Source organism: Microtus ochrogaster, unplaced genomic scaffold (assembly GCF_000317375.1).
Source record: "Microtus ochrogaster isolate Prairie Vole_2 unplaced genomic scaffold, MicOch1.0 UNK44, whole genome shotgun sequence".
Taxonomy (NCBI): domain Eukaryota; kingdom Metazoa; phylum Chordata; class Mammalia; order Rodentia; family Cricetidae; genus Microtus; species Microtus ochrogaster.
In genome coordinates this window covers 618,785-638,123 of record NW_004949142.1, presented here as the reverse complement: position 1 = coordinate 638,123, position 19,339 = coordinate 618,785, and the positions used below count along the sequence as shown (strand labels likewise).

At 49.2% G+C, this 19,339-nt stretch overlaps 3 protein-coding genes across 8 annotated transcripts in view; 2 read left to right on the top strand and 1 right to left on the bottom strand.

Moving 5' to 3' along the window:
• Retreg3 (reticulophagy regulator family member 3) overlaps positions 1–8,951 on the top strand; it is a 28,233-nt gene extending 19,282 nt beyond the window's left edge. Inside the window, exons 3-9 of the mRNA XM_005369045.2 lie at positions 838–868; positions 1,736–1,862; positions 2,816–2,900; positions 4,097–4,234; positions 5,384–5,466; positions 5,968–6,100; positions 6,834–8,951. Coding sequence (XP_005369102.1) covers positions 838–868; positions 1,736–1,862; positions 2,816–2,900; positions 4,097–4,234; positions 5,384–5,466; positions 5,968–6,100; positions 6,834–7,291 — 1,055 coding nt within the window. The 3' untranslated portion in view covers positions 7,292–8,951. The remainder of the gene's footprint in view (positions 1–837; positions 869–1,735; positions 1,863–2,815; positions 2,901–4,096; positions 4,235–5,383; positions 5,467–5,967; positions 6,101–6,833) is intronic.
• Positions 8,952–10,451: 1,500 nt separating this feature from the next.
• Psmc3ip (PSMC3 interacting protein) lies at positions 10,452–13,962 on the top strand. 4 transcript variants are annotated; one of them, XM_005369041.2, is made up of 8 exons: positions 10,452–10,518; positions 10,602–10,702; positions 10,788–10,877; positions 12,518–12,629; positions 13,109–13,254; positions 13,336–13,389; positions 13,533–13,592; positions 13,667–13,962. In XM_005369041.2, the coding sequence occupies exons 1-8, from the start codon at positions 10,485–10,487 to the stop codon at positions 13,721–13,723; spliced, it is 654 nt and encodes a 217-aa protein (XP_005369098.1). In that variant the 5' UTR covers positions 10,452–10,484; the 3' UTR covers positions 13,724–13,962. The 4 variants fall into 4 exon arrangements, with proteins under 4 accessions (XP_005369098.1, XP_005369097.1, XP_026632848.1 ...); XM_005369040.3 differs by having other exon boundaries at positions 13,533–13,962; XM_026777047.1 differs by having other exon boundaries at positions 13,109–13,389.
• Positions 13,963–14,584: 622 nt separating this feature from the next.
• Mlx (MLX, MAX dimerization protein) lies at positions 14,585–19,091 on the bottom strand. 3 transcript variants are annotated; one of them, XM_005369042.2, is made up of 8 exons: positions 18,690–19,091; positions 18,421–18,457; positions 17,887–17,976; positions 17,518–17,624; positions 17,194–17,293; positions 16,919–17,018; positions 15,996–16,197; positions 14,585–14,969 (listed from the first exon to the last, which is right to left on the bottom strand). In XM_005369042.2, exons 1-8 carry the CDS (start codon positions 18,891–18,893, stop codon positions 14,913–14,915), a joined length of 897 nt encoding a protein of 298 aa, XP_005369099.1. In that variant the 5' UTR covers positions 18,894–19,091; the 3' UTR covers positions 14,585–14,912. The 3 variants fall into 3 exon arrangements, with proteins under 3 accessions (XP_005369099.1, XP_005369100.1, XP_005369101.1); XM_005369043.2 differs by having other exon boundaries at positions 18,852–19,079; XM_005369044.2 differs by lacking the exon at positions 17,887–17,976 and having other exon boundaries at positions 18,852–19,082.
• Positions 19,092–19,339: the final 248 nt, after the last annotated feature.

Here is a 19,339-nt window from a genome sequence, read left to right as displayed (position 1 = left end):
AGGGTCAGAATAGGAAGTCTCAGTACTGATCCTTGGTGGATAGGGTCAGAATAGGAAGAGTGGGGGACTGGCATGCACTTCACACAGGTGGGCAGAGGCAATGGAGATTGGGTCAGGTGGGACCCTGAAAGGGAAACTGATGTGGATTTTGGACATGGCAGGACGTTCAGACCACAGCATAGAGCTTTATGTACATTGCTGCTTAATAGAGTCCTCAAGTGGTCAGCCTGTCTCATGTCTGAATGTCAAAAGACCACATTATTCAGAGCACAGGCAAATCTCTAGAGGTGGAGTAGTTACAGCATGCCTTAGAAGTTTGGCAGGTGATGTGTTTGAGGAGTCCAACATACTCAGGGATGGAGGGACTGTGTTCTCATACCCCTTGCCTGTAGGCTGAAGTAGTTAGCACAGCTCTAATGGTACATATGTGTCCTTTCTTTCTTTCCTCATGGAAAGTCCTTTATTTTCTCGTTTGAAGACACATAAACCATTATTCCTTCCTAATTCTGGTAGTATAACATGGGGTTTCTTTTTTATTGACTTTTAATTTTTTTTTTTTTTTTTTTTTGGTTTTTCAAGATAGGGTTGCTCTGGAGCTCTGGAGCCTGTCCTGGAACTCTCTCTGTAGACCAGGCTGGACTCAGAACTCACAGAGATCCGCCTGCTGCCTCTGCCTCCCGAGTGCTGGGATTAAAGGCGTGCGCCACCATTGCCCAGCAATTTACTTTTTCTTAAATGTTAAAACTTGAACAGTCAGACCAAGAGACAGCCTAATATTTTCATGTTTAGTTTTGTCTACCAACTAATACTGGTGTTTGTTTTGTTTTATTGTTGTAGTGCCAAGACCTGACGCATTAGACAACGAGAGGTATGGAATATCAGTTACTTCTTTGTTGTTTTGATGGATTCTGTTGTATTGTTCTGGTTACATGTCCCTAGCCCCATGTTCTGGACACAGCATTAGACACCTAGTCTGTTCTGAAATAATCACAAGTCCCAAAGTTCAGGTTGAGAATACGCAGTGTCTTCTCACCCTTATAGTATGAGAACTCTGGAGAAGGAGCATTGGTGACTTACAGCCTGACATGCCCGGGAAGTAGCTGTGTTAGTAAGCCGCAGCGTGAACACAGAGGGAGCTAATTTAATTTGTCTCCTGGCTTTTATCCTGCATCCTTGGTGTTTTCTGTGACCTGTGGCTATTTTTAAGTTCTGGGTCAGAAAACATTGGTTCCTGGCATCAGCAAAGCAGTGCTAAAGATCCCTCCCTGTGTGTCTTCGAGTTCTGCTTCCATTCCTTAATCCATCCACCCCACATGTCTGATAGAGGAATTTCCTCTGCTGTGATTGTTTCTGGTTATGCTTTACCCACCCACATTGCCTCCCTCCTGGCTGCAGTCTTACTGTGTCCCTGGATTGCAGTCACAGGGAGTTGCAGTGGTCCAAGTGTGGTGAAGACGCTGTTCTGAGCACAAAGGGCCTTGGAGCTAGTGGCAGGTTTATACCTGTGGACTGAGCCACTTGCTCATAGGGTGGAGTTGTCAGAACAAGTTTGTCTTCCTAGTCCCCAAATTCAAGTTTCAGCCTCGTAAGCCAAGAAGAAAGACACGTTTCACATCCAAAGCACCTGGGACTAGCCGCTCCCAGCCCGTTTAAACCCGAAGCATTGGCTTCCTGCACAGCAGGTAGGGAACCCTAAACAGCCTCCTTTCACAGCTCCCCCTTCTCTCTCCTGTAGTTGGGGCTTTGTGCACCCTCGTTTGCTCAGCGTCCCCGAGCTCTGCCACCATGTAGCTGAAGTCTGGGTTAGTGGGACCATTTTCATAAGGAATCTTTTGCTTTTCAAAAAGCAAAACCCAGGCAAGGTAAGACCTCCCTTTTAACTTTTAGCTCTGACCATCAGTTCAGCTCATGTTAAGTTGAAACCCTATTTCATGATGTGTCCTCATTCAGGGAAGAAGAGACTTGAGGTTCGTAGAAACAAAGGGAGGTTATAGGAAGGGGTTCCTTCTGGCCATCACAATGAAGGCAAGAGCAGGACTCCGTGTTTGGTGTGCTTGTCACTTGGAGTAGCCGTTTTCTTTTCTTTCTTTTTTTCCTTTTTTAAATTTCTTTCTGTGCTGGGGATTGAATCTAAGGCTTTCTGCATGCTAGGCAAGCTCTACGACTGAGCTACATCTCCAGCCCCACAGAGCAGGCCATTTTCTTGTCTCAAGAAGGGAAGGAAAGGGCTGGAGAGATGGCTCAGTGGTTAAGAGCATTGCCTGCTCTTCCAAAGGTCCTGAGTTCAATTCCCAGCAACCACATGGTGGCTCAAACCATCTGTAATAAGGTCTGATACCTTCTTCTGGCCTTCAGGCATACACACAGATAGACTATTGTATACATAACAAATAAATAAATAAATAAATATTAAAAAAAAAAAAGAAGGGAAGGAAAGCTTGCTTGTGGGCATTCTTTGTCATATGGAATATGACAAATTGTAGGGTTTTATATTTTTGCTTTCTTAAAAAAAAAACACCACTAATATGTGTTTTCTGAGAGAATTTTTGGCTCAAACTTACTCAAAGCAATTTCCTGGCATGAAAGGTCAGCTGTATGGGGCTAGCCATGTACAAGAAGCTTGAGTAGAAGGGAATGTTCTCTTGACTGCCCAGGGAGAATCCCTACTGGACTCGAGTAACCGTAGCTGTTGTTCAGACATGTCCATGCTTCACTCAGAGCATAAAGAACCTTTAGTCACATCTCCACTAATCCCCACCCCACCCCAGTCCTTTGCTGGGTGGCAGAAACTTATTACTGCTTCTTGCTTCTCCAGTTCTGCTTGCTGAGCTGTGGGATACTGACCTTTTTGGCCATGTTGGGCCGCTACATCCCTGGGCTCCTGCTGTCCTACTTGATGCGTAAGTATAAATGTACTTCCCCTACAAGCTGTACGCCGCTCAGAGCTTTCCAGTCATAGTCAACCTTGGGTCTAGGGCATTGGTTCTTATCTTCCTAATGCTGCAGCCCTTTAATACAATTCCTCATGTTGTGGTGACCCCAACCATAAAGTTATTTTCATAACTGTTGTAACTCCTACTGTAAATATCTGATATGCAAATATCTAATATATAACTCCTGAGAAAGGATCATTTGACCCCAAGGGGTTGCAATGCACAGGTTGAGGACCACTGGTCTTGGAAGAGTGCTATTAATATTTTGTTCTCCAACAATGACTTTTTCATATCCTCAGGGCACGATTAGTGTCGTTAAATGTCTTTTCACATGGAACTGGTACTCCACATATAAAGGCATAAACTCCGTTTTCCTTTGGGGGGTGCTTGCAGTACTGGGGATGCAGCCCAGCATGTCATGCATGTCAGGCAAGTGTTGTGCCACTCACCTGTGTCCCCAGCCCATTTATCTAGGTGTAGACGTTGATGAGGGTTCACTAATGCACGTGTGTCCCACCCTGGAGGACTGGCTCTGTATGGAGGTTTCCAGACAGTTCTGAGTTCCTTCTCTGTTCACGCTCTGGAGGACTTTTCCCTCCTCTGAAGTACATTTCTGTAATGTAGTTACTTTTTGTTGACATGTACTATTTGAGGCTGGAAGAAATTTTGGGTATTTTATTTTGCTTATATTTTTGTGGGTTTGTTTGTTTGTTTAGAGACAGGGACTCTGCATAGCCCTGGCTGTCTTGGAACTCACCACGTAGAGCAGGTTGGCTTTGAACTCACAGAGATCCACCTGCCTCTGCTTCCCAAGTGCTAGAATTAAAGGCCGTGTGCCATCACGATGGGCATCTAGGTGTACTATTTTTGTACATAATTTATCTCAGAATCACTGGTTGTCACCATTTTGCTTTATATGTCCACACTTCCTGGTTCTGTCCCTGTGCTGTCTGTGGCGTATTATATTGTTTATAGCCATGACCTGTACCCTGTGGAGGCTACAGATGTCCCGTTCTTAAAAACTGTATATAACAGGCATTGTTAGTGAGGGGACCAGCAGAAAGAAGCAGAATTGTTCTGCCCCTTCTGAATTAGGACACAATAGCAGAGGGTAGGCAGGATTGCTTGTGCGGTCTCCATTTTCCTACTGTTTCTACTCTTAGTTGTCACTGTCACGATGTGGCCTCTGGCTGTCTATCACCGGCTGTGGGATCGAGCCTATGTGCGACTGAAGCCAGCTCTGCAGCGGCTGGACTTCAGTGTCCGTGGCTACATGATGTCCAAGCAGAGAGAAAGACAATGTAAGTGTCATGGGGTGGCTTTCTTCTATGTGACAGTTTGAGAAAGAGGAGAAGCCAGGCCTCACATACTTTATAAGTGTTTAGAAGCAAAAGAAATAGGGTCCATGAGATGGTTCAGCAGCTTGGCACCAAGCCTGATGACTTCAGTCTAATCCCTAAGACCTTCACGATTGAAGGAGAACACACACATAGTGTGTTGTGCTCTCACTTCTACAGGTATACTATTTCACATGTATATAGAAACAATAACTAGATAAAAGTAATTTTTAAAATTTCAAGTAGAAGTAGGGGATGGTTGGTAGGAATACAAAGTGGTAAGGAAGTGTAATATCTTATTTCTGAGAAACCTAGGCAGGCTTGCCAATTCTTCAGACTTAGAATCCTTAGGCCTTCATTTTAAACCAGTTTGAGAAAAGCTCCAAGTTTAATGGAAGACATTGAAAATGTCCGTAGTCCATCTGCTATTATGAAACACCTTCCAAGAGTCTGAGCATCATATTGACTGCTTCCATATACAGTTTTAAGTAATCTTTGCATCAACCTTGAGATTCAAGTGGTTTTGAACTGGGTAAATGTTAATGTAGGATTTTTGCACTTTAAAATTAGCCTCTTTCCATTACTGAAAGCTGTCTTCCAAAGTGGACTGAAACCAGCCACCATAGATGCCAGAAGTGCACAGCATAGGTGCCCGACACAAAAGGGAGCACCAATGTGCCCCGTTCTCTGCTGTTATCAGTTTGGGTGTTTCATTAAACCTTGACCTTCAAAGAATCCCATATGTGGTCACCAGCTTCATCTGGGCTAACTAGTTGAAAAATCTCAGTCCTAAAAGCCAAGGTGAGCGCCTCCCTTCTCTTGCTTATGACTGTGCCCTCTTATCCCTGGCAAATCCTCAGAGTTGCTAGGTGGTTTGGTAGTTTATCTTCTAGCAAGAATCTCTAGAGATGTGTAGGGCTTGGAAGAAGGTGGGATGTTGGAGGAGAGATGTAATCTCATGTTACTACTTAGCCTCAGCATCCTTACCTTCAGACATTGCTATGTAGACTTAGAACCTTATTTAGAGGGTCTTTTCCTGTGTTATGGTGTTTTTGGAGTTCAAAGGGAGTTTTTCCCTTGAAGGCATCAAGCTCTTCTGCTCTTTCCACATAGTACGCCGCAGAGCTCTACACCCAGAACGTGCCCTGGACAACCACAGTGACAGTGAGGAGGAGCTTGCTGCCTTCTGTCCTCAGGTATCTTGTGTGGAAGCTGCTCCACTGGGCCCATTTTCTTAATTTCTCTTTATTCGTCTGGCAGCTCACATTAAGATGGTAACCAGGTTTTAAGCCTATCAAGGACCCTCAAAGACCCTAGATTCCCCTTATTCTCAATAGCAGTTCTGAGGACAAAACCTGGTGTTGTATGGGGCCGTAGAACTCAGTTTAAGCCTGGTGAGCAGCATGTTCCATCAGGGGAAAACCTGGAGCTGACAGAAACTTTTCAACAGCCAGTCCTCCTAGAGGTTTGGTTAATAAGTATATTTTTCTGGTTACCCAGGATTGTATGAGCTCAAAAGGTTGATGAGAAAGAATGTTTCCTTTAGGGAAGCACCGTAACAGGCATCAAGATGGTGGGCGCAGTTCCCATCTCTCTTTGATTTCACTGGTGGGCTTGGGTCTCTTCTAGGGCTTGCATTAGTAAAGCGAATTGGTGACGGCATCATCTCTGACTTGTTGCTGCTTTCTTTTTGTAAGCTGGATGATTCTGCTGTGGCCAGGGAATTGGCTATTACAGATTCGGAGCACTCTGATGCTGAGGTTTCCTGTACAGACAACGGCACATTTAACCTGTCAAGGGGCCAGACACCTCTCACAGAAGGCTCGGAAGGTAAGAACCTTTGACTTGAGTTGATAGTAACTCTGACTTTTGTGTTATAGCTTCCTTAGACAGGAGTCTTACTGTTGCCCCTCCTCTCCTGGGTTGTGGCTCAAGTAGCAGAGTCACCCGAGGGTGTGGTATAGCACTGCTGATACTGCTGCTTTTCTTGAAGCCCCCAGTCCATTATTAGTCTTTGCCTCTGGCCTCATGGGCACAGTAGAGGAAGACAGGCAGTTCCGTGGCAGTTAGTCATCTAATTGGCAAATGGTCATCTGAGTGATGACGAAAAGCCAACCAGTCCCACAGGTTTTGCTTTATCTGATGAACAGAGAAGCTGGACGGTGGTGGCATATGCCTTTAACCCCAGCACTTGGGTGGCAGAGGCAGGCAGATCTCTGTGAGTTCAAGGCCAGCGTGGTCTACAAAACGAGTTCTAGAACTGGCTCCATAGTTACTGAGAAACCCTGTCTTGAAAAACCAAAAGAAGAAGAAGAACAGGGAAGCTGGGTGGTACTGGAACATGTCTTTAATCCCAGCACTTGGGAGGCAGAGGCAGGCAGAGCTCCTAGTTCAGGGCTGACCTGGTCTACAGAGTGAGTTTCAGGACAGCCAGGGCTACACAGAGAAACACTGTCTCGAAAAACAAAACAAAAAGGTACAGGGTAGGGGAAAACCTGGTTTTTGGGGTATGGAGCACAAGGGGCCAAGTAGCCACCATTTTCACATACCTGTGTTCTCTCAGACCTAGATGGTCACAGTGATCCTGAGGAATCATTTGCCAGAGACCTTCCAGACTTCCCTTCCATTAATGTGGATCCTGCTGGCCTGGATGATGAAGACGACACCAGCATTGGGATGCCCAGCGTGATGTACCGCCCCCCGCCAGGGGCTGGGGATACCCAGGTCCTGCCTGCTAATCGGGATGAGGCTGCACTGCCAGAGCTCCTGCTTGGGTCCCTTCCTGGAGGATCTAACCTTACCAGCAACCTTGCCAGCCTGGTCTCCCAGGGCATGATCCAACTGGCCTTGTCAGGGGCCTCCCAGACAGACCCTTCTGGCCCACCTCCCCGAAGAGCAACAAGAGGCCTCCTCCGGGCTCCTAGCTCAGACCTTGACACTGATGCTGAGGGAGATGATTTTGAACTTCTGGACCAATCAGAGCTGAATCAGCTAGACCCTGCCAGTTCCAGGAGCCACTGAGGAGAGACTCCTTTGAGGGGGTCACTGTGATGTAGGGCTTTTTTCTCCCCACCCCACTTACTGTGACGGGGCAAGGGAAGAACCCAGTCTTGTCCCCTGAATTTTATCTGTGTGCTGGGTGGCCTGGCTGGTGCAGAGGCCTACTGAGAGAACATACTCATTACCTTGCTGCCAGCTAGACACCATTTCTGTGCTTAGTCACTGAAGTGAGCACATGCTGCCCCAAGGGAGACGTCTCTCCACAGGGCGATACTGCAGGCAAGAAAGGAGGAATTAGTGGTTCCCCTTGGGGAATCAATATTGAGGTGGTAGTGCTGTTTGCTTTTAGGTCTGGGTGCTCAGGGGCCTTCACTGATGTAAGAGCCCATCTCTTCTCCTCACCTCACGGGAGCCACAGAAGTCAGGCAGCAGCTACAAGAGTTTCCATTTTTGTCTTTTACCATGATTTATGATTTGATTTGTGTTCTCAAAGCAAGTTTGTCCTTTGGTTCTGCAGAGCAGGCCCACTTCCTGTCCCTGAGCCCATCTTCATTTCTCGATGACTGACCCTCAACACTGCAGAGTGCTTGCAGAACGTAAGAAATGTGAATGTGACGTGGGCTGAGCCTCTGTGTCACCATGAGCTGTAGGATCAGCTGGTGACAGGGTTGGTGAGTGCCTCTCTGTCCTGAGGTCTCATGGAATCTTTTGGAGCTGTATGGTTGTCTTTGGTGCTGTTAACCCCTGGCTCCATTTGACCATCCATCTGAGCAGTGAGCAAAGCAATATCATACCCATTTTTATGTACCAGTTCCTCCCCTGCTCCTCCTCCGGAGAAGCAATAATTCCGTAAGGGGTAGGTGGCAAAGTAGCACTTTACAAATGGCTGTGGCATTCATCCGAGGAGCCAGCAGCTCTTCTTCCCATACTGCTTCCTAACTCCTTTGAGGGCTCACCCTCAAAGTAAGGATGTGTTGGTAACCAGCAGACACTGCTCTGAAGGGTGTGTGTTAGCAGTCCCTGGTCAAATCATGTGAAACAAAGCCCTGTAAATGATCATTGGTTCTAAACCTTTGCCAGCCTACTGCCTCTCTCTGTCTCCCAAATCAGAGCTCAAGCCAAATTCTCTATCCTCTTTCCCTCTTGCATTAACCCTTTGCTGATCCTCAGGGACCACTCCCCCAGCACCCCCATATTTGGGTGAGGGACGTTGGACAGAGCCCATTTTCATGTGCTGCAGGTTGGGGGTTGTGCTAACATGTTTGCTCTTGGTTGATGGATAAGGTAGAGAGGCCAGGGAGTGAAAATACTTAACAGTGAGAAGGGCAATAGCTAGGTGCCTGTTTCATAGTCATTGAGTGTGAAAGTTAGGGAGGAGTCATGGCATCTCCCCACTTTGAGGTTCACAGATGCTCTGGACATCTCTTTCCTTAGAGCCAGCTGTGTTACAGGTGAGCTCTCTGGAGAAAATGGGAGGTGATGGAAAGAAGTGGAATATTGCGTGTTTGCATGAACGTGTGTAACTTCATGCTTTGGGAGTTGGCAAGAGGAAGAGGGAGGGAAGGACAGCAAAATCCAGGTCTTTCTTGTACCAGTGGGATCCTGCTCTGAATCTCCCAAATCTTCCACTGTGAATTGGGGTGGGGGTGGGTGCTGGGGAATAAATCTTGTATGAGAACAATCTTTAAGAGACTGCCATTGCATGGTGTACTCCTTTGATAGGTCTTCTCTTACTAATCTGGTAATAGCTAATTTGGGGCTGTGACCACCTCAGAAGGGGACGCCCAGGTAGGTGTCAGGGGCCCACCTGCCCCTTCCTGTTTCTCCCTCATGAAAGCATTTCTCCTCCTACAACCAAGACATCAGTACAACACCCTTGCTGGCTCTTGTCCCGTTGGGTTTTTGTTTTGTTTTCTTCTAGATTTATTTATGTACATGAGCATTTGCCTGCCTGCATGCACACACACCACTACTTGCCTGGTGCCTGGGGGGTGGGGAGGGTCTGATCTCTTGGAAATGGAGTTACAATTAGCAGTTACGTGAGTGCTAGGAACCAAACCAGGGTTGTCTCCAAGAAAACCAAATGTGCCTGATGGTGGCACACACCTTTAATCCCAGAACTGGGGAGGCAGAGGCAGGTGGATCTCTGTGAGTTTGAGGCCAACCTGGACTATAGAGTGAGTACCAGGGCAGACTCCAGAGCTACTGAGAAACCTTGTCTTGAAAAAACAAAGTGCTCTTAACTACTGAACCATCTCTCCAGCCTCATTATTCCATCATTTTTAATACTTTTTTTTCTTTCTTTTTGCAAGACAGGGTTTTCCTGTTTAACAGCTCTGGCTATCCTGGCTACTTTGTAGACCAGGCTGGGCTCAAACTTTCAGAGATAAACCTGCCTCTGCCTCTCTAGTGCTGGAATTAAAGGCGTGCGCCACCACTGCCCGGTTTCATTCTTAACACTGCCCTTTATATAAGAGGAGACAAAAAAACCATGATCTGAACAAAGGCTAATAAGTTTTACATAGCAGAAGACTTGAAAAGTTAATACTGTGCCTTTCCGCGGGACTCTGAGCTGCAAGGACAGCTGCTCTTTGACCTTCAGCAGACCTCAGAAACTAGAAATATTTATTTCAGGCTCCACCGGACTGACCACCGAGGTCAGGAATGGAAAGCACCTGTCAGGTGTTGCTGCGGGGGCTAACTGGCGACTTGTGGCTTGAGTAGTAGCCTCTACTCCCTACCGCCTTTTTGGGCGTTCAAACCACCGCTGGTGTCGAGCGCCCCCTACACGCGACACACGGAAACGGGCGCTGTTGGTGCTCCTTTTCCTAGCCACGCTCCCGGGGGTGCACCCTGTGACTCTGAGCGGCGCGGGAACTGGGACCCTGAAGTTTCTTCCCCTTCCCACCCCTGGGCCAAGTTCAGGATCACGAGTGCTCACATACGGCAGCTTAAAGTGGAAGGGGCCACTCGGTCCAGCTAGCGCGGAGGCCCAGGACGGCCAGTAACCTGTCGCAAAGGCTGACGCTCAGTTTCTAGACCGCGCCGGTTGGGTGGGTGGGGGGCGGCCTACGGGGTCCCGTAAGGTAAGGGCGCATTTCCGGAAGACTTCTGCAGCCAATCAGCGTTAAGACCTCCCTCCTTCACCGGAAGGCGCTGTCTCCCGGAGCAACCAACCAGACCGCTGTCTTCAGTTTGGTGGCGGGAAAAGGCCATGAGTAAAAGCCGGGCCGAGGCTGCGGCCGGAGGTAACGGCGGCGCCCGCAGGACACGGGAGGGGAGCGGGCGAGGTGTTTAGAGGTGACTCGGTCTCCCACCTCGTCTCTCGCAGCCCCCGGGATCATCCTGAGGTACCTGCAGGAACAAAACCGGCCCTACAGCGCGCAGGACGTATTCGGAAACCTACAGAAGGAACATGGACTGGGCAAGGCGGTAAGACCCGGCCCCCAGCCCCGCTGAACTCCCTTTTCCGTCACCAGCCCACGTCCTCTCATTGCCCCACTCTTCCCTCGGCCAGGCGGTGGTGAAGGCTCTGGATCAGTTGGCCCAGGAAGGCAAGATCAAAGAGAAGACGTACGGCAAGCAGAAAATTTATTTTGCCGATCAGGTGAGAACTCCCGCAGATTAGCCCCACCTGAGAACCTGGCTGAGCTAATCAACTCCCAGCATTAACTAGTTAGTGTTGAGGCACCTCATAAAATTAACCTAACCTGTGCCAGAAAAGGCTTCAGGCTTTTTTTTTTTTTCCACTTATTTTGGTTTTTCGAGACAGGGTTTCTCTGTAACAGTCCTGGCTGTCCTGGAACTCACTTTGTAGACCAGGCCGGCCTCGAACTCAGAGATTCGCCTTTCTCTGCCTCCCAAGTGCAGGGATTAAAGACTTGTGCCACCACTGCCCGGCTGGCCTCAGGCATTCCTAAATCATGGGCACACTGCCTGTGATCACACTTCGCCAGTGTTCATTTGAGGTATGGACAAAAGACAGAAGACCCTGGCTTGTTACTGCTCCCAGCCTCCTTTCCGCTTGGAAACACTTGTTTGGTCTAGCCCCACCCTCTGCCCACAACCACAAACATCAAATTTGTATCCTTCCACCTAGATTTCTCTCTGGGTGCCTCTCAGATATTAAGCATCAGTATGGCCAAAGTAGAATGCTTGATCTCTGCCCCCCTCTCCGCCCGCCAAACTGGCTTTCTAGCATTCTTTTGTAAGAGAAACACTTTTCCCCAATTCTTGATTTCTTTTACCTTGCATATCTGACATGTGTGGTTATTTACCAATTATATCAGATTCCCCCGACCTAACCCTTTTTTGGGGAGGAGGGCAAAGGGTTGAGACTGAGTCTCACTATGTAGCCCAGGCTGGCCTCAAACTTGCTTTCTTGCCTCGGCCTCCTGAGTGCTGAGTTTATAAGTGTTTGTGTATTTACCAGGGTGGCTCAAGGTTTTCTTTATTGAATCTAACCTGTCTTCACTGCTCTCTATCAGACCCTCTTGGATATTGTAGCCAGAATGATCTAAACACAAATTTGGCTGGTAAAATGGCTGAGGGGCCTGGAGGTAGTTTTAGACTTTCTGAAGCATTTGTTCTCACTATTCAGCCCTGCCATTGTAAAACAAAAGTAGCCATAGATGATGCAAAGTAACAGACGTGGCTGCAAAATTTCATTTTACTTGCGCGAGTTGAGCAATGTTGGCTCTTGTTCTTCAGACTCACCTTGCCTGAGTTTCCCGTCGCACTACATGGTCTGGAGTGCCCAACCTTTTCTAGCTACTCCCAGCATCAGCTGAGGAGGCTCTCATTCATCCCCAGCGGCCCTCTTCTCGTAATACCTCCTAGGGAAGGAGCCTTTCCTTACACAGGACCCACTGAGCCTCTTCCACTGGAGATCTGGTCCTCCACTTCAGAAGGCATGTTGCTTCATTCTTTTAGATGATGAGAGGTTTTATTGCTAAATGGAAATATATTTCTCATGTTGGTTTTTTTGTTTTGTTTTTCTTTTGAGACATGGTCTCTCTACATAGCCTTGGCTGTCCTGGAACTCACTATATAGTCCAGGCTGGCCTCAAACTCAGATTCACCTTCTGTGACTCCCTAGTACTGGGATTAAAGGCGTGGGCTGCCACACCCGCCCTAACACTCTGAGCCAACCTCAGGCTCCTGGGGACAGGCACTGCATTTCACCTTTTGTTTTTTTATCTTTGTGCCTCACGTAAACTCGCTTGTATTTCTCCTCTTGGCTGGCAGGACCAGTTTGACGCAGTGAGTGATGCTGACCTCCACAGCCTGGATGCCAAAATTGCAGCCCTCACTGCCAAGGTGCAGAGCTTACAGCAAAGCTGCCGCCACATGGAGGCTGGTAAGACCAGAACCCCTTCCCGGATGCCACGGTTTGGAGGTCACAAATTGCTGACAATGGTTTCTTATCTGCAGCATCTTATTGCAGCTAGGAACCCCTTTACCAGGTGCCTACACTATTACATTGAAAGAAGTGCAGAATTACTTAAGGCTTTTGTGTACAAAAAGGCAAGACAAGAAGCCACTTGGTTTCCCTGCCGCAGTATGAGCACGCCACATTTTATTTCTGCTTCCTTAATTACCTGTGTATCAGTCTGCCCAACTTTATATGCCACTGTTACTTTTAGGTGGAGAAGGAAAGAGAAATAGAAAACTATGCTGTAAGCTTTTTTCTTGAGCTTTTCCAGAATGTGGGGTCTATTCTGGAGAGGTCCCAGAGCAAGATGGAAGCTGACCCCCCACCTCTGGGAAGCACCTGCTGAGCAAGACGGAATCCATTCCTCGCATGTCCCTGGTAACACTGGGGGTGTGTGGTTTCAGAGCTGAAGGAATTGACAAATGCACTGACCACTCCTGAGATGCAGAAAGAGATCCAGGAGTTAAAGAGTGAATGTGCTCGTTATACAGAGAGGCTAAAGAACATCAAAGCAGCCACCAACCATATCACTCCAGAAGAGAAAGAGGAGGTGAGCGGGGAGGCTGGAGGCTGCCTGTGCAGGTCTGGAGTGAACATGAGGTGCACAGACGGCCGTGGTTCTTCCTTGCAGGTGTACAAAAACAGACAGAAGTATTGTAAAGAGTGGAGGAAGAGAAAGAGAATGGTGAGTGAGAGCTCCAAGGGTGGCTTCGGAGGTGCTGGGAAGTGACAATCACCAGGGACGTTTCTGTACAAAAGGATCCAGCAGCAGCAGGCAGCACCCTGTGTTGCTTCTGCCCAACTGAAAGGGGCTTTCTTCCTTGTCAGACCACCGAGCTGTGTGATGCCATCCTTGAAGGATACCCCAAGAGCAAGAAACAGTTCTTTGTAAGTGACACTTGCTCTTACTCCCCTGGGATCTTTGCCCAGAGGACTCCTTCATTCCTTTCCTTGCCCCACAGGAGGAAGTCGGGATAGAGACAGATGAAGATCATAATGTCACACTCCCAGACCCTTGAGGGGCCCTTGGTGGAGTCTGGGAGCAGATGTCCCGGGCTAGCTGCCTTGTTTAGGTGGCCTTATTATTTTTGCTGGTCTTCACCTTTGAGTGGTGGGGAGGGAAGTACAAAGCTGGTAATCAGAAAGAGATGCTCATGTCCATTTTGTTGTCTGTATTACAGAGGCCTCCGCAAGGACTTAGAACAATCCTAAGGGAAATTATCTAGAATATTTATTGCAATATAATTTGATATAAAAATTCTTAATTTCCTCTGGATTATCAAACCTCCCAGATATCAAACCTGGGGAAGGCAACAGGGAACACCGGGGAGAAAAGTACAGAAAGGTTTTCATACACCCAACATTTGAGAACCCTAAGGCATCAGCCAGGCCTACCCCCCAGATGACCAGAGTGTCTTCTGTAGCTATCCCCAAGTCCTAGGAGGAATGTAGGCCAACACTGGTGCTGGTACGCAGTACACAGAGACGGCTGGGTGCTCTGGGGGGGGGGGGGGGGTCTAGGTCATGCTGCTGGCATGAAGTATGTCACAGCCTGGGAGGAGTCACTGGGAATTTGGGGAAACTATAACAAAAGCACACTGTTGGTGTTTAGAAAATAAATTCATATGTGTTATGCTGTGAGATGCCTGCCTTCGGAAGAGTGGCTGAACATGAGGGACAGCAGGACCCTGGGAACCCTACCCTGAGCTGGCTAGAAAGCCCTGGCTTTGCTCAGTGCTAGCCACACAGCACCAGTCTAGGCACAGGTGGCCTTTCACCCTTCGTGGCCACAAGACTCTTCTCCTTTTTCCCAAGTCAAAAACTGCCAAAATACTCCAACTTGAGCCAAGTGTTGCCCAAGAGACCAAGCAGAGGCAAACAATTTCCAAATTATATATAGAGATTGTGAGCATAAACCCGGCGGCTAGAGAAAGGGCTGAGGGGCCAGGGCTTCTGTGAGGGTCCCTGAACAGGCTCTTGTTCTAGACACTTCCTGGGAAGGGGGAAGTTGGGTGGGTCCAACACTGGGCAATATAATAAATTAATGAGAGGCCTTCAGAGAACAGCCTCACTGAAGTGGGGCTGGGCAAACCAAACACCAAGTAGAAACCAGCTGACCGGTGTGAGGTGCTGCAGTTCAGTCTCAGGCCCAGCAGTTCCACAGCCAAACAAACCAAAGACCTCTGCCCTGCAGGTTTCCAGGAGCCATCAGTAGAGCTGGTTCTTCAACTGATGTAGGACTCCAATCACAATTTCTCGTAGAGTCTAGGAAAGAACGGTCAGGTGTCAGTGCAGACCTGTAAGATGACCTGCCTAGACCAAGTGTGCTCTTGAACGGGGCATTTCAAATAGTCACCTAAGGGCTGCACATAGAGCTTGGGGTATGGAAGCAAAGGAGAGCTGGGAGATGGCTCAGTCACAGTAAAGCCTCTAGCCATGCGAGCCTGGTGAACCGAGTTCCAGCTCCCTGGAACGCACATAGAAGTGAAAGGAAAGATCTGACTAAAAAAAAAAGTTGTCCTCCACCCTCTCCATATGTGCTGTGGGGAGGGGGAGATGTCTCACTGGTTAAGAGTGCTTGCTGCTCTTGTAGAAGACCCAGGCCTTGTTCCCAGCACCCAAATGGTGACTCACAACCACCTGCAACTCAGGTTGCAGGGGATCCAATGCCCTCTTTTGGCCTCTGGCACACACATATGATGCACATACATGCAAACAACACACATGTACGTAAAATGTGTTTTGTTTTGTCTTTTCCCTGAGATGGAATGTTGTCTACTTTTAATTTTCAAATACTCCTACTCCTGAAACAAACATGGAGACAGATGAGTATGCCATCGGTATAACTGACATGGTAGATATGGGTGTTCCCTGGTACAGTCTTTAAAGTACTTCACAAAGTGTTGAGAAACTTAAAAGGGAGAACTCTGAGAAAAAATAGGCCTCAAGAGCAGAAGATGGCACAATAAAAGCCCTGGGACTATAGGGAGGTGAGGGTGTCTAGAAACTTCCAGTAACTGCTGCTGGCTTCCATACAGGACAACCAAGGAGTAGAATGGCTAATGAGTCACCAGTGACGTGGGCCAAAGCTGGACCTGGCACTGAGTGCTCACATTATGGTTGCCAGATGAGACCTTCACTGGGTTAGGCAGCAAGGAGAAACAGAATACTAAACTTGTAGACACCCTGTAGACTCACAAAGACAACCACACTGTTTTTCTAATGGTTTGGATCCGTTTGCTTGGAGGTAATAAGAGAGCCTCAGACCCCATGACCCCCGCTGCCACATACCTGTGGCTCACAGTGTTCCTCAATCCAGCTGAAGACACAAGCTGACAGCTCCTGGAAGCTGGCCACAGAGATAGAGGCATTGAAAGACTGGAATAGGGAGTCCATGATGCCTTGGAACACGTTGAACTTGACCTGGTCAGAGACCTGGTCCTCCCCCTCGTGAGGGTTGTCTTGATGTGCCTTCACAATCTGCTCATAGTTCCTGGAAGCAGGCAAGCAAGCAAAGCTGAGGTGCTACCGCAGCTTCACCAACCTGAGAAGCATGAGATAGCCCAGTGGTCGCCCCAGAAGAGGATTCATAGAGCCCTTCGGGGATGCATTCAACAGCTAAACACTACTAAATCAAAACTGTGACTCCCTGCAACCTACAAGTGCTTTTCTTTTTTTTTTCTTTTTTTTTTTTCTTTTTTTTTTTTTTTTTTGAGACAGGGTTTCTCTGTGTAACCCTGGCTGTCCTGGAACTTACTGTACAGACCAGGTTGGCTTCAAACTCAAATCCACAGATCCACCCACCTCTGCCTCCTAAATACTAGGATAAAGGCGCGCCCCACTGCCGCCCGGCCCCTGACCGGTGTTTATTTCCTGTATGTCTGCTCTATGTAAAAGGCTGATGGGGACAGACAGCCCTGCCTTACAGCGACTACCTTAAGTCGGCATTGCCTGCATACATTCTCCGATACAGCATTTTTTTTTATTCCTTTTGGTTTTTTGAGACAGGGTTTCTCTGTGGCTTTGGAGCCTGTCCTGGCACTAGCTCTTGTAGACCAGGCTGGTCTTGAACTCACAGAGATCCGCCTGCCTGTGCCTCCCGAATGCTGGGATTAAAGGCGTGCGCCACCACCGCCCGGCTCCGATACAGCCTTTAAACAGAGAAAGTGCACTGGGGTTGACTTGCACGCCCCTCAGTTCCCCACCCTTCTCACACTTTCATTATCTTCAGGGCTGTGACATCCTTGCGCAGTGTGGATACTTCCTCCTCCTGCTTTTTCTTCTCCTTGTGTAAAAACTGGATGTAGTCGATGGCTGGTCAAGAGAGGGTTGGGAACAGAGAGGAAGTCTGAACCAGGAAGATGGCTCATTTTGTTTCCCCTTCCCCTGGAAGTCAACTTGCCCAGAACAGCCACCACACCTGGGTCAGACCAGGTACCAGCCACTCCTGGTCACTACTACTACCCCTGCCCTGTCGCCCTGGTCATACTCTTCTGTAGAACGATGGCTTTGCTGAGTTTCTGGGAGCCAATGGAGAAATCCTGCTGCTGGCAAGTAGGGACAATGGTCTGCAGATCATCGTAGCCTCTCTGTGGAAATCGCAGTGAGATGGGTTTCTTAACTCAGGGACAAGATAGAGTAGCGCAAACTTGATACCAGTTCCATGCTCAGAAACTCAAAGCATAGAGGGCCGGAAGGAGGGGGTAGGGGCAATGGACTAGCCCTGCAGACTGCTGGGACTAAGCTCAGGGCAGGGTGAATAAGAACCACGCAGAGTCCTCCCTTACTTCCTGGAATACAGGCCCCTAGTCACCTTGATAGCGTCCCTCCTCTTCTGCTCAGCTTGAGTGTGTGCACGCCGCCTCCGGTCTTTGTAGGACTCCTTGTAGGACTCTTGCTGATAGTCACTGTCCTCGTCATCTACGCTCAGGTGGAGGCAGGGGAAGGTCATGCAGGGTCCACTGAGTCCAGTGAGCCCAGCTACCCCTAGTTTAAGAACCTGCTGCCCAGAGATGGCAAATGGAAGAACCTAGTGTCTTAGATGAGGTGAACGATGGTGAGGTGAGTGAGGCACTGCTCCAGCTGCCCCACGTGGACTGTGGCGCTCCCTATTAGGAAGGATACTAAGATGATGGCATAGCTGCATTTCCCGAGTGTGTGTGCGAAGTGTGTTGCTGCCTACCTGTGTTGGGGACGGAAGAGGCACTGGTGGAACCGATGCTATTAGCTCTGGACACTACACTCCCCTTGTGGGTGCTTTCTACAAAAAGCCCTGGAAAAAAGAGGCCTCAATCACTAAGAAGTGGGGAACATGACTAGGCCCTCGGTCACCAATGGGCACAATGGCTTCATGTGCTAACCTCTCCCCACCAACTCCAAAGTCAGCCACCACAGGCCACCCATTTCATGCTGCAATGCTCCTGTCTCTAGTGTCAACACTGCCCACAGGCCTAATTCCTGGCTCACACAGGGGCACCTGGATGCAATGAACACGCCCAGCTGTCACTTTTTCCATCATTTCCCGTTCTAGAGCGGAGAAACCAGGTGTGACCCATGGTTGCTTCCTGCTTATCCTCCAGCTCCTCCCTCACTTCTCAATCCAGGGCCTTGGCGCAGTGACAGTGGACTGTGCTCAGGTGTGGCTGGCAAGACCACAAAGATCTACAGAGCTGAAACAGGTCATTCCTGACGTGAAGACGGTGGAGAAGTCACTCACCAGGGTCCAGGCTGTTGTCACTGTAGGCATACTCGACCTGCAGCATCAAGCAACGGAGAAGCCTGTCAGACTTTTGCCTCCTGGGAAAAGCACGCGCAATCCGCGGATGCACGTACAACGGATGCGGGGACCGCTGAATGGTTCTTCCAAAGGCGAGCTTGGCTAGGCCGCGGGGGCGCCGCCCCCTCTGTATGACCCCTGCCGTTCCCGCCCCACCTCCCAGGCACGTCCCCCTTGTTCCCGCACACACGCCTCATTTGTCTCCCCACCTTGGCATACGCCGGGTGAGAGCTGTCTTCTCTGCAGCCCCGGGACCCGGACAGCAGGGGAGACTCTGGGGATAGTTGGGGAGCCCCGCGTCTTCCGGACCCCCTACGTGCACGAGCCCGACCCGCCCTCCCCTCGCCGGCGTGCGCGTCCGCGGAGCTTGCCTTGACCCAGGGGTCCTCCGGAGAGGCGCCCGGCTCCGTCATCGTGGACCTACCGAACCGGAAACGAGCCTGTGGACTGGCCCCCAGCCTCCAGGAAGAGGCGAGGCTCAATCACGTGATCCAGCCCACCAATCTGCAAACCGTGGGCATGGGCAGGGCGAAAGCGCAGCGCTTGCGCGGCTCCAGTTATTAAACGCCTGCTGGCGGTGGCCACACCTGGCCAATTCGCGTTCTTAATGCAGGCAGTGTCAGCCCTCGTGGGTCCTGCTTGCCTCCAAATGAGAATCTAGAGTGGAGGCAATTTTCTGTTCAATGGAGCTCTCAAAAAAGATTGTTAAAAGGGCTAGAAGTGTACTAGTTTGGGGGAGAGCCCCAAACCCGTGAGAGCCCCAGCACTGCTCACAAAGCGTCTAAACAGTGAGACATCATGTACGCACGCGCACAGCTGATCGGGCTGGCAACCACAGCAGGGTCAAGAACTTCCCCTA

Excerpts from the sequence above, each read along its gene's own strand:
- Mlx (XM_005369042.2), bottom strand. The coding sequence starts at position 18,893 with ATGACGGAGCCGGGCGCCTCTCCGGAGGACCCCTGGGTCAAGGCAAGC. Across the intron at positions 17,977-18,420 it reads TGACAACAGCCTGGACCCTG|GGCTTTTTGTAGAAAGCACC; the intron begins GTGAGTGACTTC and ends TCTTTTTTCCAG. Across the intron at positions 16,198-16,918 it reads GCCCTGAAGATAATGAAAGT|GAACTATGAGCAGATTGTGA; the intron begins GTGAGAAGGGTG and ends GCCTGCTTCCAG.
- Psmc3ip (XM_026777046.1), top strand. The coding sequence starts at position 10,485 with ATGAGTAAAAGCCGGGCCGAGGCTGCGGCCGGAG. Across the intron at positions 10,519-10,601 it reads GGCCGAGGCTGCGGCCGGAG|CCCCCGGGATCATCCTGAGG; the intron begins GTAACGGCGGCG and ends CGTCTCTCGCAG. Across the intron at positions 10,703-10,787 it reads AACATGGACTGGGCAAGGCG|GCGGTGGTGAAGGCTCTGGA; the intron begins GTAAGACCCGGC and ends TCCCTCGGCCAG.